Source organism: Cupressus sempervirens, chromosome 11 (assembly GCF_028749045.1).
Source record: "Cupressus sempervirens isolate cs-2001-9-10 chromosome 11, ASM2874904v1, whole genome shotgun sequence".
NCBI lineage: Eukaryota > Viridiplantae > Streptophyta > Pinopsida > Cupressales > Cupressaceae > Cupressus > Cupressus sempervirens.
In genome coordinates, this window is record NC_143128.1 from 556,088,731 (window position 1) to 556,106,652 (window position 17,922).

At 34.6% G+C, this 17,922-nt stretch overlaps 1 protein-coding gene across 3 annotated transcripts; it reads left to right on the forward strand.

Moving 5' to 3' along the window:
* Positions 1–4,980: 4,980 nt before the first annotated feature.
* LOC149530841 (ACT domain-containing protein ACR4-like) lies at positions 4,981–7,964 on the forward strand. 3 transcript variants are annotated; one of them, XM_089808526.1, is made up of 8 exons: positions 4,981–5,166; positions 5,333–5,399; positions 5,678–5,723; positions 5,881–5,995; positions 6,085–6,152; positions 6,240–6,854; positions 6,984–7,088; positions 7,185–7,964. In XM_089808526.1, the coding sequence occupies exons 2-8, from the start codon at positions 5,341–5,343 to the stop codon at positions 7,548–7,550; spliced, it is 1,374 nt and encodes a 457-aa protein (XP_089664652.1). In that variant the 5' UTR covers positions 4,981–5,166; positions 5,333–5,340; the 3' UTR covers positions 7,551–7,964. The 3 variants fall into 3 exon arrangements, with proteins under 3 accessions (XP_089664652.1, XP_089664651.1, XP_089664653.1); XM_089808525.1 differs by having other exon boundaries at positions 6,085–6,854; XM_089808527.1 differs by lacking the exon at positions 5,333–5,399.
* The last annotated feature ends 9,958 nt before the right edge of the window (positions 7,965–17,922 follow it).

Here is a 17,922-nt window from a genome sequence, read left to right on the forward strand (position 1 = left end):
GAGATAGGGTCAGGCATAATAGTAGTAGAAACAATCTCAGGCTGAACAATGATAGGGCCTACATTAGTCAGAACATTAGTGGGGATAGGGGTTTCGGTGGGGGGTGACGAGGATGAAGAAGAAGCAAGGGTTGAACAACAGAGATCATTCTCAAGGGGAGGATTACTAGCGACAGGAGGATTTGAAATGGGCACCCCTGAATGTCCCAAAAAAACTAAACCAAATTGCTGAAAGGAATTATGTCAAACAGTTTGCATTCAACCTCTTATTTCTCTGTTTAATGTTTTAAACCCCTTATAACTCCGAAAATCAAACGTTTATTTGTTTGTTGTGTTTTGTGCATGGAATTGGTATCATACAACATAAACAAGAAAGAAACTACAATAATATGCAAAGTGGAAATGAACTGCTGCTAATAAAATGTTATTTTCAGAATTCATAAAACCAAATACATGGCAGATTTATCAACTCACTAATTACTTCAGCAGTACTGACATAATACTCCAGCCCATGCTTTCGAACTTGCTGCTACAGTGCTTTGTCCTTCAATCAGTCCACTACCTTCGTAATATCATTCCCTCAAAGCGGCATAAGCGTCGAAAAGGTAGTGAAGAAGATACGAGCAAAATACCAAATCTGCCTGTAGCTGGAAATGCAACTAAATTGCCTGATAATGAAGCCAATAACAAAGAATTCCAAAGGCCAAACCCCAAGGGAATGACGTTTACAATGTTACAAGAGAGGATAGACGTCTTCAAATGCCAAGAACGAAGTTGCAACTCACACACCAATTTCTTCTCATCTTCAACCTGGCTAATTAAGCCACTAATGCTTCCTTTTATTCTATTTCCAAGGGTCCTCTCAACTCATATGGGCAATGTGGGATAAAAGATGTGTAGTATATAAAACATATATTAAAATACCCCTTATGTCTCCCTTGGGTACACATCCCCATAAAATAAATATTAAAGTAACACTTTAATAATTTACAATTAAATTAGACGTTACTTTAATAAAACTTTAGGCATTAAAATGTATTAGCAATCGGACTCCGAATAATGCGAGTGATAGCTCATCGGAAAGCTCTCACCAAGGAGTATCAAATCCAATCACCAAAATTGACCTGCACTGTGTCCTACCAACTTACTAAAAATAGTAAGTATGCCTGAAACTGAGTAAATCAACTTCGTTTTGGTCCAAACTGGAAATGACTAGGCCAAAACACTCCAGGATCCCATTAAACCCTTCGTTAGCCCTCCGGACTATGTAGAACAAGGCTAACACACACACACTTGGTCAATTGCTAAAATGGGGACATTACAGGATTATCCATGTTTTTAGTTGAATCATTGGAGGGATTAGGTTTGTTCCTAATGACTGGACAAATCCTTATGAAGGTGGCCTTCTTTGCAGCAGAGAAAACAGGCATTCAACCCCCCCAAAATCTCTATAGGACAGATATAAACATCATTAAGGATGTTAATTGAAATATCGGAAGGAAGGTCCTTACCAGGCAAGAGAGAGATAAGGACCCTAGCATCCATATGTGGGACAAGTCTCACAGTTTCATCCATTCGAATAATCTTACCAAAAGGCTCAAGCAAATGCGACAAAAAATGCCATAAAAAAGGGGGAATGTTTTTAACCAGAATCCATCTAGGAGTCAAAAGTGCGAGAACCTCCTCATGGATGGCTTCAAATGACCAAGCAATAGCCCTAAAAGATGTTGAACCCACATTCCAATATTGTTTTTTAAGAACCTCTATTTGAGCATCATGGTTCACAAAGAAAATCACATATAAACCCTTTTGTATTTTCCTACAAAACGAAATATGCAACCCAAGTTTGTATTCCAGTAATGATGGAACCAGTCATCCATAAATTTCCTTGGTGGACATTTATCAATTTCAACAGCTGAGAAAAAAATTGCAGTATCTCTTAATCTATTTTTTTCCTTAACAATTTCTTCCAACATTTTAGGATTAGGAACAATGGCAAAAGGAGACAAAGAAGCCGAAGGGGTCTTACCGGATTCTGAGACAACATTGTTACCCGCACTTACAAACTCAAACCTTGCTCTATCATTAATGACTGATGATCGACCCACAACCTTAGAAAAAGACTTAGGATGATCATTGCTATGGGAGACTGGGTTACTAATGTCATTACCTGGAGCAGATTTAGCCGCTGTCGAAAAAGAAATACCTAGAACTTGCTCAGCAGTCTTGCCATTACCACTCAGCTCAGACATTTTAAAATATTTAATGTTGGATGTAGAAGGGGATATGCCCGAATCGAGTAGCTGCATGGAAGAGCTGCGTTGTCCCTCACCATCAGCATTGGCATTGTCGGAGGTTGCCACTTTGACAATGCTCTAAGATGCGACAGGAAGAGAATATAAGTCACCGTAGACCTTTCACTATCTGATAAATTTGCATTCGCAGACTGATTTGTGGTTTGATTAAATTGTCGGAAGACCTGATTCACAGAATTCGCAGATCTGAATGTGATTCTTGAGACCAAAGGTTATATTATACAAGGTTAATTTTTTTAATTTTTATTATTAATGCAATCAATAATATAGGAATTTTGTTGGGTTTGAGGTTTGTGAAATTATAAGCAATAGTTTTTATTTTTAGGAATGTGAAATATGTGGGGTATTAAAACAAATATTCAATAATAATAATATACATTTAGATATTAAGTGATTGACATAAATATCAAAATCAATATGAATGTTCAAATATGTAAAACATAATTGGTAAGATAAATTAAATTAAGATTATCTAATAAAGTAAGTGAAAGACACAATATCTTTGGTCATAATTATCTAATAAAGATTTATAACTATTACGACAAGAAAGTTATGATTTAGCCATCACACAATAGCATGAGTAAATACATATTTTTTAATTCTTGGTGAACACACTAGTCCAACATCAGTTGAATAACTAAAATACTGAATGCCATCAAAATCAACATGAAGGTTCAAATTTGCAAGTATAATTTGATAAGGGAGGACACAATATCTACAATTTTAAAACTTTTTTACTATGGAATGTGGAATATGTGGGGTATTAATGCAAATATTCAATAAAATAATAATAATATAGATTTAGAAATTAAGTGATTGACATAAATATCAAAATCAATATGAATGTTCAAATATGTAAGTGTAGTTGGTAAGTGTGAGACATAATATCTTTGGTCATAATCATTTAATAAAGATTTGACATTTAATGATTACAATAAGAAAAATATGATTTAGTCATCACGCAATAGCTTGAGCAAATACACATTATTTAATTTTAACATTTAAATTAAATTCTAATTATTTATAAATTGTAACTCAATTTTATAATTTTAACTTATTAGTTCTATCATAAGAAAACGATTTAAATTGGTGAACACGCTAGTCCAACATACTTGAATAACTAGAATGAATGCCATCAAAATCGACATAGAGGCTCAAATTTGCTAAGGGAGGACACAATATCTAGAATCACAATGACCCGAACAAGGACTATAACAATAACATTATAATTTTAGCATCACACTATACCATGAACTACATTTTTTTAAAATAAATTTGTAATTTTAATTTATGTGATTTTTTATAAGAAAATAGTCCAAACTTGCAAACCATTGGCCCTCTCTGAAGTAAATTACACAAATGCCAACAACATCGACTCCAAAGTTTGAAACAATTAGAGATCATTTTTCTTCTCCATTCCTCTCTTGCATCTATATGATGGATCATATAATGTGGTTCGGAATGAAAAATGCTCACACTGAAATCTAAGAAACCATAGCATAATATATATGGATTGTGGAAATCTATTAACTTCAATAATTGACTATTGAAACATAATGTTTATGATCATAGTGACACCATTGATACTTGAAGACCACCAACTCCTACAACAACAATACAATCAAACCAACACCTAAACATCGTTTAGTCTGATTTCAAACTAAAAATCAGTTAGGTATAAATATACACATTTTCCAATTTTATCTTGTTTACCTATTATGAAAAAATATACATTGAAGAACTTTGCTGACACGTGCTATACCTAGCGAGGTGTCATTCCAAATGAGATAGTAACTCAAAACATTTCGAAAAGTAGTTGCAAACCACCCAACGACCAACTGACTTCCTAACAACTCTGCGCTGTTATTCTTCATTTATTTAATAACAATAATCATTTATATTAAATGTTACGCGACCCTAAATACTTTATCTACCGCTGGACCACCACAAATTTGACCGCCCCATAAAAACACTAACCGACTAAACCCACTAATAAATTAAAGCAAGCTTTATTACCACGTACAGTTCAAAAATGCGGCCGGTATATATACACGATCACGTGGCCTACATATATACAATGTATATACCCACACATCCTCGTACAAAGCCGAGGTCGTCGGGTACGAGTGTGAGCTGGCGACAGTTACACGTGGCGCGGTTCCCGAGGCTTCGGAGAGTTGAAAAATATAGTCGTTTGTCGGGGTTGTTTAATTTAATATTAGCATTAGAATAATGGTGATTAGAGGACAATAATCAAAAGTGATTAAGGGGGATTAAATGGGAGGGAAAATGAGCGGTCGCATTAAATGTGAGAGAGTCGGAATTATTTAATTACTATTCCAACGCACGCATTAAGCTTGGCGGTTTTAAATGCCTGTCCGCTGACGTGTCATGCTGGTGTGATTTGATTGGCTGCGGTTGTCTGTCATTTTGGTCGGGGGAAATTAAAAAGTCACGCGGGTTGCCAGCGCGGATAAAGAAACTGTCATTACACACAGGCGGTGGGTGGGGTAAATGTTTAAATGTGAAATTGTTAATGGGGGTATATTTATAGGCGAATATGAGAGGGTTAAATTTAGCGTGTAAGCTAAGTGGTATGGAAATTGCCGGGCTTTTACAGCTGGACGGAGAAGAAATATATATATTTTACAGAGAGCGGAAGGGTTAAAGGCAAAGCGCCATTTGCGATTGTTTCGAGATCACGCCTCTGAGTTTTGAAAAGAAGAGTGGGGCTTTCATGGCGATTCTCAGTCTGCCATTGCCGAGGATTTGTTTTTAAGGTGGAGGTTTCTGTGTTCGAGGATTTGTGGGAGGGCGTGGAGAGAGCAGCAGAAGAAGAAAGGATTTCTGAGGTATTTGGTGGACTGTTTGAATGCTTATGATCTTGTGAGGGTGTTGTTTGTGATTGAGATTGTAATGAGTGAATTTGTGTGTTATTTAAGGCTTGAATTTTGTTTAGTTGTTTGCTTGAGGAATTTTGCGTGTTTGTTATGGTTTTTGGTTTTCCCCTTTTCGCAGATTTGGAAATGGACTGGAACTCGTATGACGAATATGAGAAGCTTGTAATTCGGATGAACACTCCCATGTATGTTATGTTATCGCTTTTCGGCTTAAATAACAGAGCAAGGCGTTTGTTGTGGTTTTCTTTTGACGGTTCCTGGTTATTTTATGATGTTCGTTTTAGGGATTTTGGTTTTACATTTCTGTTCTCAACCTGTTTTTTAGGGATTTCTTTCTATTTCTGTTCTTGTGTTCCTTTTAGGCATTTCTATTTTGTGCTTTTTATGCTTCCTGTTTCTGCTCTCATGTGCTGGCTCTAAGATTTCTCGGTGCTCACTTCTATGTTTTTTTGTTGAATTTCAGGGTTGTTATTGATAATGATGTCTGCAAGAACGCAACTATAGTAAAGGTAATGGAAACTTCCTCTGGATCTGGATTGTTTAGTTTTGTAGACTTTTTGAACGGAGTTCTAAATTTTTTTGTGTAAGGTTTTGTTTCCTCGAGAATTGGAGTCGACGTTTGTGAGATCCGGAGTTAATGTTGGCAGTATATTTGATGATTTGCAGGTGGACAGTGCAAATAAATACGGCATTCTTTTGGAGGCTGTACAGGTTTTAGCGGACTTGAATCTTAATGTGAGCAAAGCATATGTGTCCTCTGATGGCAGGTGGTTCATGGACGGTATGTTGTCTTTGACACACGGATCTGTTTTAGTATGCGTTTATTCTTCAGTTCGTGCTGACATCTTGTTCTGCTTTGTTCTGCTACAGTTTTTCATGTGACGGATTCAAATGGCAACAAACTTACAGATGATGGAGTGATTGGCTACATTGAAAAGGTACATACTCTGGTTCCTTTTGGGAATAGGCATATTGATTTTAAAGGAATTAATTGCTTACTGAGAAAGTTTGATTATTTTTTGCAGACTCTGGCAAGGAATTCCTGGATAGTTCCTTCATTCGGCATGGAAGCAGCAGCTGAACACACAGCTATTGAATTAACAGGCACTGACCGCCCTGGTTTACTATCTGAGATATTTGCTGTTCTGGCCGACCTAAAATGTAACGTTGTAGAGGCCGAGTTGTGGACTCATAACAGGAGAGTTGCTTGCCTTTTGTACATCACAGATGAGGAAACTAGTGCTCCCATTAAAGACCCTAAAAAGATTTGCAAAATTGAGGAGCTTTTGCGCAATGTATTGAAAGGGGATAATGATATCAGAGGCCCTAAAACAGTAGTTTCAGTGGGTTTCACTCACACGCAGAGGCGCCTTCACCAAATGATGTTTGCTGACAGAGACTATGAGCGCCCTGACAGAAGAGCAGAGGCAGAGAAAGATGCCCTCCATCATATCAACAACAACAGCAAGCCAAAGTCTTTTGTAACGGTGGACAACTGCTTCGAGAGGGGTTATTCTGTGGTTAATGTTCAGTGTAAAGACAGGCCGAAGCTTCTGTTTGACATCGTCTGTACATTGACAGACATGCAGTATGTGGTGTTTCATGCAACAATAGATTCCGAGGGTCCTCAAACCTATCAGGTAGCTTTCTTTCTTTTCAATCTTTACAATCAATCTGTCCTTTGTAGTTTATAGCATTTTCTCGTGATGGTTTGAATTATGAAGGGGCTTGAATGTGTTCTAACTTCCCATCTTTTGGGGATTTTGCAGGAATATTACATCAGACATGTTGACGGGTGCCCTGTGAATTCAGAGGCGGAGAGGCAACGTGTAATTCAATGCTTGGAGGCCGCCATTGAGAGAAGAGTTTCTGAGGTAAGAGAGATTCGTCTTTTCCGGTAGGACTTAATGAAATTGTTCGATTCGGGGCATCTGGACATGAAATTAAGATGTGGAAATTTCGTGTGGCAGGGGTTAAGATTGGAGCTTTGCGCTGGTGACAGAGTTGGGCTTCTGTCAGACGTGACACGAATATTCCGAGAGAATGGAATGTCAGTGACACGAGCAGAAGTGTCAACGCGCGGAGGGAAGGCAGTGAATGTGTTCTACGTGACGGACGCGGCAGGGAATCCAGTGGATTCCAAGACTATAGAAGCTGTTCGTCAGGAAATTGGAATGACAATGTTGCAAGTAAAGGAGATCTCCTCAACTTGCGTGAAATCTCCATCAACAGAAACTCCACCTGCCAGATTCTCCCTCGGCAGTCTGTTCAAATCACAATCCGAGCGTTTTCTTTACAATCTCGGATTGATTGGCCTGATCAAATCATATTCTTAGGAAGCAGATTCGCTCCACTGTACAGAAAACATAGATTGGGAGTTGGAATTAGGGTTAGGGTTTCTAGGTTATCTTGACAAGCTATTTTTTGGGGGTTAAATCACACAGATTATAGGTCAATACTTTCCATTTGGCTCTTTGGTTTGTAAATATGGAAAGGAATAGCAGAAAAAATTGACCGCTTTGGGCATATTTAAAAAGCAAAAAGATTGATTACACACAGGGCTTGTAATGTATTCAAGAAAGGATTTTAAACGAGAGTCCTCGTCGTTGACACGAAATTTAGAAAAACGTGATACTAGTTGTTGTAACATATGTAACACTGCTTAGGTCCAGTCCGATATGGTTGTACAGGATTGTTTCTTCATTCTTAATAGGATTTTTGACCTTAATTGGTATTGCTGTTTCATACAACTCTCTCATATCAGGATTGTTTCTTCATTCTTAAAAGGATTTTTTCATCTTAATTGCTACTTCTGTTTCAAATAACTCTCAAATCAGACAGGATTTTGACCTCAATTGGTATTTTGCTTTCAAATCTCTCTCAAATCAGAATTGTTTCTTCATAATTAACATGATATTTGACCTTAATTGGTATGTTTGTTTCAAATAACTCTCAGATCGGGATTGATTCTTCATCCTTCATCCTTATTAGGATTTTGGACCTTAATTGGTGTTGCTTTCAAATCTCTTTCTCGAAACAGGATTGTTTCTTCATAATTAACAGGATATTTGACCTTAATTAGTATTGCTTTTCAAAACAATCTCTAAAATCAAGATTGTTTCTTCATTCATAATAGGATTTTTGACTTAAATTGGTATATGGCTTTCTAGAAAAAATCTCCCAAATCTTCCAATGTGATGGGGCATTGGGTAACGGTTCAAGATAGTCTGAATTTCTAGACACCCAACAACTTGAAAATTGGGTCTGCTTCATTGACGTATTCGCTCCGCCATTTTTATTAGCTTCAAACATGACGTACAATAAATAAGTCATGTCTGGCCCTCCATTGACAAATGGTTGATAAAGACTGGCGGAAGAAAAGCAGTATACAATGGAAACAGATAAATTCTCAGGCCGGACAAAAGGGGAATCGGGATATGAAGGAATCTGAGGATCCTGTCGTAATGTGTATATATATATATCTTATATATTCAATCCTTGCAAGGAAAAGAGACAAATCTGAATACAGGCAGAAACAGCTTACATTTTCGGCTCAACCCATGTTACGTTATAACTATGTTATATTTTTACAGATTTGGGAGTAGACGATGATGATGCATGGTGGGGTCCATGAAAGGGGGGCGTTGCATGTTGCATGTTACGCAAAGAGAGGGTGATGTCGGCAGGCCACGTGCATTTTGAGGTTTGTTTCTCTGCTTTCACGCAAAGTATCCAACTCACACAAAAATATTATTTGATTCTCCCGCCTCTTCCAAAAAGAATGTCGCGGGAAAATTAAATAAAAATATTCCAACTTCTCAAACTATCTCGAGACGCAAAACTTTAGGTTACTCCCCCCATTCCCCCAAAGGGGGTTGCCCATCGTTTCCTTTTGAGAATCTTATGAGTTGGATTTGTTCGTAAGTTGTACTTGCTTGGAAATGTAAGTGTGGGAGATTAAAAAGGAGGAATGAATGCTTCTGGAGATGATTCTCTTATTAGTAGCGAAATATGATACCCTCTCCATTCTAGGGTATTTGGTTCCATGATAGAAGGATGTGAATATTTTGAGAAGATTGGATTTGGATATGTTCCTATCTAATAGACTCTATTCAACTAAAATATTCCAAGTAAAATGAATATTACCCTCTCTATTGTAGGGTATTTAGTTATGTGATGGTAGGATGAATATTTTTAGAAGATTGGGAATGTTTCCTAGAATAAGATTCTATCCAATTCTGTAAAGAATCAACACATTCAATAGACAAAAATCTTTGTATGAATATTTGGGTACTATCTTGTATTGCACATCAATGTGTCATTATCAAATTGCTTCCAATGGTTGAGGATATGATTTTTTTAAAGAGAAATAAATGTGGGACAATATGTGATTTGAATGTTAGAATGGTATCCAATTATATCAAATACGTCTTTAGATTGTCTAAGTTTTGAAGATAAATTGGGATAATAGTTTGAAAGTGAATATTTTGATTTTAAGGGAAGAAGTTTGTAATTGGACATTGTTCAAGTGTGGACAAATGATTAGAGTTGTGACTTAAAGATAAATGTCGAGGATTATAGCTGTGATAGAGATCTTTACCTCTCATATTGCTAAATGTTCAAATTGAGAAAATGCCTTTGTTTTGCATCAACAACCAAAGAAGAGATTTATGATTATATTTTAAAGTGAGCATGACATGGCATCCAAGGTGCCTAGGTGTCTAATCTTAAATATTTGACATTTATTACATGAAGATACATGTGACATGCAACAAGGTGCTTAGGTATCTAACCTTAAATATTTGACATTTATTACATGAAGAGATGCGGAATGCAAAGAGACATATTTGGAAATATGAAGATACATTTGGTAAACAAAGAGAATTTTGGTTAGGATTTGAAGAGTCCCTCAATTCAATATATATGATTACCTTGTGTGAAAAGTATTGTATTGAGGACTTTTATTATTTTAATAAAAGAGATTTTTATGGTGTCGTTGGGTTTTTCCCCACTCAAGTTGAAGGGTTTTCGTAGGATAAATTGTTGAGTCATTATGTACCTTTTTTCCCTTTTTCTTTTGTATATTGTTGTTTCTCTTTATTTCTGGGCTAAACATTAACAATACAAATGAATAGTTACATATGTGAACGTGATATGCGATGAGTAATAAACAAGGTGAATGTTTAAAAGTGTGTATAGAGCTAGCTAGTTGATGGATTAATGAGAATGGGTAGATAGGTGAATGTGTTTGTGATACAAGATGAATGAACATTAGAGCCTATAGCGCAAACAAAGTTTGGGGATTTGATTCAAGCCAAAAGAATACTTGGCTTAGAAAATAAGGGGCATTTATTGGGTACTATCTTTTATTGCACATCAATTTGTGTCATCAATTGCTTCCAATGGTTGACGACATTATTTTTTACTATGATAAAAAAATGTAAGACAATACATGATTTGAATGTTAGATGGTACCAAATTGTATCAAATGTGTCTTTAGATTATTTAAAGTTTGAAGATAAGTTGGGCTAAGAATTTGGGACAATACGTGATTTGAATGTTAGAATGGTATCAAATTACATCAAATACGTCTTTAGATTGTCTAAGTTTTGAAGATAAATTGGGGTAATCATTTGAAAGTGAATATTTTGATTTCAAGGGAACAACTCTGTAATTGGACGTTGTTCAAGTGTGGACAAATGATTATAGCTAGTGACTTAAGGATAAATGTCAAAGATTATAGCTGTGATAGAGATCTTTACCTTTGATATTGCCATATGTTGAAATTGAGAATATGCCTTTGTATTGATTTATGATTATATTTTGAAGTGAACATGACATGCATCCAAGGTGCCTAGGTGTCTAACCTTAAATATTTGACATTTATTACATGAAGAGACATGTGGCATGCAACAAGGTGCCTAGATATCTAACCTTAAATATTTAACATATATTACATGAAGAGACATGCGACATACAAAGAGACATATTTGGAAATATGAAGATACTCACATTTGGTAAACGAAGAGACTTATTGGTTAGGATTTGAAGAGTCTCAATTCATTATATATGTTTGCCTTGTGTGAAAAGTATGGTATTGAGTTGAAAGCATTGTAGTTGGACATTTATTATTTTAATAAAAAGAGATATTTTTATGGTGTTGTTGGGTTTTTCCCCTCAAGTTGAAGGGTTTTCCTAGGATGAATTGTTGAGTCTTGTTATTCAAGAAGAGTTGACAGATTAACGGATTTCTGGATGATTCATTGATAAACAGAGGAACAAATGTGTTCCTTATAAAGAATTACAAGGACGTTGTTTCTAAAAGAAACAACATAGACTGAAGATGGAATTAGAAACAAAACTAAAGACAGGATAGGAAACATTCCTATCTGGACTGAAGACAAAAGAGACAGGACAGGAAACATTCCTATCTAGACTGAAAGACGGATTACAGACAAGTAGTTGACTATTATAGAAAGTATAAGATATTATTTTAATACCCTCCCTTAATGGTCAACGTACGGATGTCGGAACATTCTATGATAACTGAGACCCTCCTTGGATCTACAGAATGCTGAAACCAAGAAGCTTTTCCAAAAGAGTGCTATGACTCAAAATAAGTTGCAATTACAAAACTTCGTTTTTGTGGAAAAAATGGTAAAACCCAGAATCTCATGCAACCTTGCGTATTACAGACAACTTGAAATGATTTTTGAGGAGAAAATCAACAAACCCAGAATCTCACGCAACCTTGCGTATTACAGACAACTTGAAATGATTTTTGAGGAGAAAATCAACAAACCCATAAAAACAGAAATAGATTCAGAAGACGAAAAATGCAGCTTCGCCTTGATCAGGACCCGGAGAAGTCGGATGCTGCGTAACACCTAGAACAAGTTGATCGGTGTTTCGATATTCGAAGATTGCGATGATGCGCTGCTTCCAGGGTCCATAATTGCGACCATTGAATTTGGAATTATGTTCGAGCAGAATATTTGTCAGAGATGCCATGGCACGTTTTTCAATGAAAAATTGTGAAAATCTGTGAAGGCACGTTCTTCGAGGCAAAAATACGAAAGACCCAGAAGCATCAGAGAATGACCCAGAAGAGAGCTCAAAAAACCCAGAAGGAATCTGCTGTCGTTTTCTGGATCTGCTGGCTCAAAAATTGAGGCACCCCAAAAAAACGGACGACAACCCAGTTGAGCTCTCGAAAAACCCACCAAGAATCTGCAAACAAAATATTTTTTCGACCCCAAAAATTAGAGTTTCGAAAAAAAACGGCCTTGGCTGAAAAAAGCTTGAAAAAACTTCAAATTTCTTGATAAAAATGGCGGATTTTTTTCAAGGATCGATGTGCATGGACGAATGGGGCTAGAGTGTGCTGAACAAACACCAAAAAATGGCGTGAGTTTGCAGAGCCGAATCCAGAAAAATCTTCCCACAATTTTCAAAAAAGAGACCTAGCTGGATTTTGAAAAATTTGAGCAAATAATTTCGAATGAAATTATAAATTTTTCAAAAAGTTCAAGAACTAGGCTCTGATACCATGTTACAAGATTCAAGAAGAGTTGACAGATTAACGGATTTTCGGATGATTCATTGATAAACAGAGGAACAAATGTGTTCCTTATAAAGAATTACAAGGACGTTGTTTCTAAAAGAAACAACGTAGACTGAAGATGGAATTAGAAACAAAACTGAAGACAGGATAGGAAACATTCCTATCTGGACTGAAGACAAAAGAGACAGGATAGGAAACATTCCTATCTAGACTGAAAGACGGATTACAGACAAGTAGTTGACTATTATAGAAAGTAATAGAACCTTAACAATAAAAGGAATAGTTACACAACTAAATATGATATGAGATGAGTAATAGACAAGGTGAATGTATAGAAGTGTGTATAGAGCTAGCTAGTTGATGGATAAATGGGAATGGGTACATAGGTGAACATGTTTGAGATACAAGGAAAATGAACATTAGAGCTTATAGTGTAGACAATGTTTGGGGATTTGGTTCAAGCCAAAAAAATACTTGGGCAAGAAAATAAGGGGCAATTTTTGGGTACTATCTTGTATTGTACATCAATTTATTCCAATGGTTAAGGACATGATTTTTTACTATGATTAAAAAATGTAAGACAATACATGTTCCGAGTGTTAGATGCTATCATATTGTATCAAATGTGTCTTCAGATTATTTTGGGTTGAAGATAAATTGGGTTAAGAGTTTGAATTTTTAATTTTAATAAGCAAACAAGTTTGTAATTGGATAATTACTTATGTGCAGACAAATGATTAGATATAGTGATTGATAGATAAATAGGAATAGGTACATAGGTAAATGTAATATGTGATGAGTAATAGACAAGGTGAATGTATCAAAATGCGTAAAGAGCTAGTTGGTTGATGGATGAATGGGAATGGGTAAATGGGTGATAGTGATAAGTAAATATATAAGGTGAATGTACATAAGAGCCTATCGAGCTAGGTGTCTTATGGATAAATGGGAAGATGTACATAGGTACATAAAAAAATGTGTTTGTGACCCACAAATATCCAAGGTGATTGAATATAAGAGTTGGCTGACTTATCAATAAATGGGAAGAGGTACATAGGCAAATGTGACATGATAAGTAAATATATAAGATGAATGTGGCTACGTGGATTTTATACATATGGGAATAGATGAATGTAATGTGATAAATAAATATAATAGTTGAATCATATAGAGATAAGGTAGGACTAAATGTGTAAGGTAGTGTGAATTGAAAAATAAATGATTAGAGAGATGAGACAAACTTCACACAAGATTGTGCCATTTTTCATTACATGCACATACCATAAAAACTTCTCAAAATAAACATAAACTGAATAAAATATGATGTTACTACACAAATTTCACCATTAAAAGTACTCATTTACCATCATTGACTCATGTACGCACCTAGGTCCAACATGGAATGCTAATAATTATAAATTAATCAAACTAAAAGTATTAGTTCATTATTCTAATCATCCTATATCTAAAGAAACTCCAGACAATGATATTGCCGAAAGTCCATCTCCAACTAAAAGATTATAAAAGTTTAAAATTTAAGAAATGTGTGATAGTAAACAACTTTGAGTATTAGTGCATATAAAAATGGGAGAGTTGGATATCTAAGGTTTATGCATGATAACTACCCACCCTCTTTCTTAGTGTACAATTGGAAAGAAGATGACCCAATAGGCTCAAGTAGGACTTAAGCACTAAAAGAGTACTTGACAATCCTTCATTTGTTATGATTATGAATGAAATGGAATTGAGAAATTAATCCATTGATGAGAGATAAATGAATTAAGTTATCCATATTAGACAAGTATTATAGGAAAATATAGACAAACGTAAACTTGTAGAATAATAAGTCAAAAATTGTACCCATTTGATATTTAAATTTAAGGTTGCTTTTGGTGGAATAAAAAGATTAAGACATCTTGTTCACTTAGAATCTGCCCAAGATTTTGATTGACAATCTCATAGGTTTCGTTCTTTTTAGATATGTTCCAACAACTATATACAATGTACCTACACATGAAAAAAAATGGGAAAAAGGTTACAGAAAGGGGTTTTCCTTGGTCAAGCCCTTGCTTAGGAATCCGCCTAAAAAATGAAATTGAGTTGCATAAAGGAATGAAAATTTGAAGGTAAATGTTAGATCTACCTTGTTAATACCTTAATGAACATATATTAAGATCACAAATATTCATGAGATGCTGGAGTGTCACTTGTATTGGATTTAGTCTTGGAATGTAGAATGAGATCATGGATACCTTGAAAAATACATAAATCTACGAGTGCCTCTCCTAGATCTCCAAGGTTGTCATGCATGATTGAACACTTTCTATGGAGGAAGAATATATAAAAGGATCTTTTTGATTTCTTGAGAACTTGTCAAATTGACCATGATGGTATATAAGTAGGATTCAATGGAGAAGATTGTCTTTAAATTGTTTTGGATGTTTAGAGAGTCTAGATCTTGGATGCTTGCCTTCCAATATATAATTCTCTTGATTTCTTGAATGCTTCTCGATGATAGATAGTTTGCATATATTTTTGGTTGCATATTATGGATGGATACCAAAATAAGGAGAGATAGGACATTTATATACCTCATGAAACATTTCAAGATTCAAAACAAAGCCAAGTTGACTACAAGATCTAATTTACTATTGAAACACCATAACGAGGCTACAATTCATATTTTGGCCCTTCCTTAGGGGATTTTTTTTCATAATTTTGTTCTTGGTAAAAAACATCAGAGGAATTTTCAAAGAATTTTGACTCGACAACAACTAGAGCTTAATTCACGCTACATTCAAACCCAACTTTGGATATCGACAAGAAACAAGGTACGAACAAATTGTCATTGCTAGAACCCTATAGAAATTGTACCATATATATCATAAGATACTTCACCTATGAGGGATGGAAAAAATTTCTACATTCTATTCATTTTAAGTTTCTAAGCTGTTTATGCCATGATAATCACCCTATAAATGTCCCCAATTCGTTGTTCCATATTTTGAAAAAGAGGGCTTCACTAATGCAAGGAGGAAAGCTTAATGTTGTCTCTCACCATTGTCTGATTAAGCTAATAGTGGAAAAGGCATTAAGAGAAGCGAGAATGTCATGGAAAGACTTTCTCCTGGGAAAATTTGAAAATCAGACCCTAAGCCCTATAGGACAGAGAGTGGGAAAACGAGTTCCCACTAAACATGAGATTGAGAAGGTAATTGAGGAAATGTGATCAATATCTTCCTTCGAAAAATCTAGAAGCTCTAGATCTAAAAACCCTACGAGTTTTCATAGAGCCTCTACGTCCGAGTTATACAATGTAGTGCCTACCTATAGTTTGTTTTTTCATTATATTTACCAAACTCTTTTATGCCTATTTCATGGATGTGCTAGTTTCAAGGATATTATTTTATAACTTGGACTAGAGATATATCAATGATGATTACTTAGTTGACTATATTTCATGTGTTGTTTAACGATTATGGTTACTGGTGCATTAATGATGCTTTAATGATGATTACTTCATATTCGTAACAATGCATTATTTTATCTGAGCATTTGGTGTTTGCGTTATAATTATTATGGTACTTACCCCATACTTGCATGTGTATGGTGTGTGTGTTAGTTTTATCTTTTTGTTTGTCATGTTTGATGTGGTTAAGGGAGGGAGTCATAGTCACATGCTAGTCGGGATCTACATGATGTACCAATCCCTGCCATTGCTTGTTTAGTTTAGATATATTTATATACATGTACATGCTCGTCTTTTATAAAGAATGTAGATATCGAGCATCGACTTCCCTAAATTGCCAAGATGAGCATGCCTTATCACAATAACTCAATGGTAAGAATGGGGAGATAATGTTTAGGTCCAATCCCAACCATAGCCTAAATACTTGTCTTGCAAGGAGGACTTGTAGCTGACTTTCCACCCTTTTTAAAACCTGTGAGTTTATCTTTGTCCGTGTTGTTTGATTTTGAGTTTCAGTTTGTTTTGGTAATGTTGCTTTCATGTAGATTTCACTATGTGATTTATTTGGTAATGATTTAATTATAATATTTGGGATAATTATATGATTAAATATTATTTGACTAAAAAGAAAATATTAAAGAATGAGAATATATAATTAATTAAAAAACTAATTAAATATGTGCTTTAATTTAGAAGTCTTAATTTAGAAAATTGGTTAAAGAGAAATTAGTATATGATGATATTTAATTAATTATTAATTACTTAAATATTTACTTCAGTTTAAAAGATTTAATTTAAGAAGTTGGACAAAAAGAGAATTAAAATATTAAAGATTTAATATTGCCTTATAATAATTATTTATTTAATAATAATAAAATTATAGTTGCATTTAAACAACGAGATTTGATTATTATTATTAATTTAAATAATAAACTATGCTTTAATTAATGCTTGCACTAATTAATAAACTGGAGGAAAATAAAATATAAAAGAATAAAATTTAAAGATAAAGTTATTGTTCTAATTGTGGCGTAGTTATATTAATTTAATTTAATGATATTTATTTAGGAGTTTTATTTTAATAATAAACTTTAAATAATGTTATTAATTAAATTAATAAATATATTATTAAAAATGCCTCAAAAATTAATTAAAGAGAGAAGGCTAATTATTTAAATTAAGATATTTTATAATTAAATATCTAAAAGAGTTGTGCATGAAAAGGTAAAAGGTAATAAAGTAATAAACAATAATTAATTAGTGAGTTCCCTCTCGTGATTGCATAATGAGAGCCGTAATTTAGGAGAGAACTCTTTATCAAAGATCTAGAGCTCATTTTGCAATTACACAGGTTTTGAGGAGCAAAATTTGAATTTGGATCAAAAGGATTGTTGAGAATTTTGGAGGGTTTGGATTTGCATGCATTCACATATTGTCTTAGATTTTAGCTATGGTTTTGAGATTTTGGGAGCGAAAATTTAGAATTGGATCAAAAGAATTGTTGAAAGTTTCAAAGGGTTTGGATTTACATGCATTCACAGATTGTCTCATATTTTAGCTATGGTTTTGAGGTAGGGTTCGAAAACCTATTGTAGAATTTATTGGAAGATCTGTCTACTTTGTGTCTTCCTGGGTGTTTGCATATTGCTTATGAATTTAATCTATTGATTGTTGA

Coding starts and splice junctions, on each gene's coding strand:
- LOC149530841 (XM_089808525.1), top strand. CDS start 5,341: ATGGACTGGAACTCGTATGACGAATATGAGAAGCTTGTAATTCGGATG. Junction 5,400..5,677: donor ATTCGGATGAACACTCCCAT/GTATGTTATGTT, acceptor GTTGAATTTCAG/GGTTGTTATTGATAATGATG. Junction 5,724..5,880: donor AGAACGCAACTATAGTAAAG/GTAATGGAAACT, acceptor GATGATTTGCAG/GTGGACAGTGCAAATAAATA.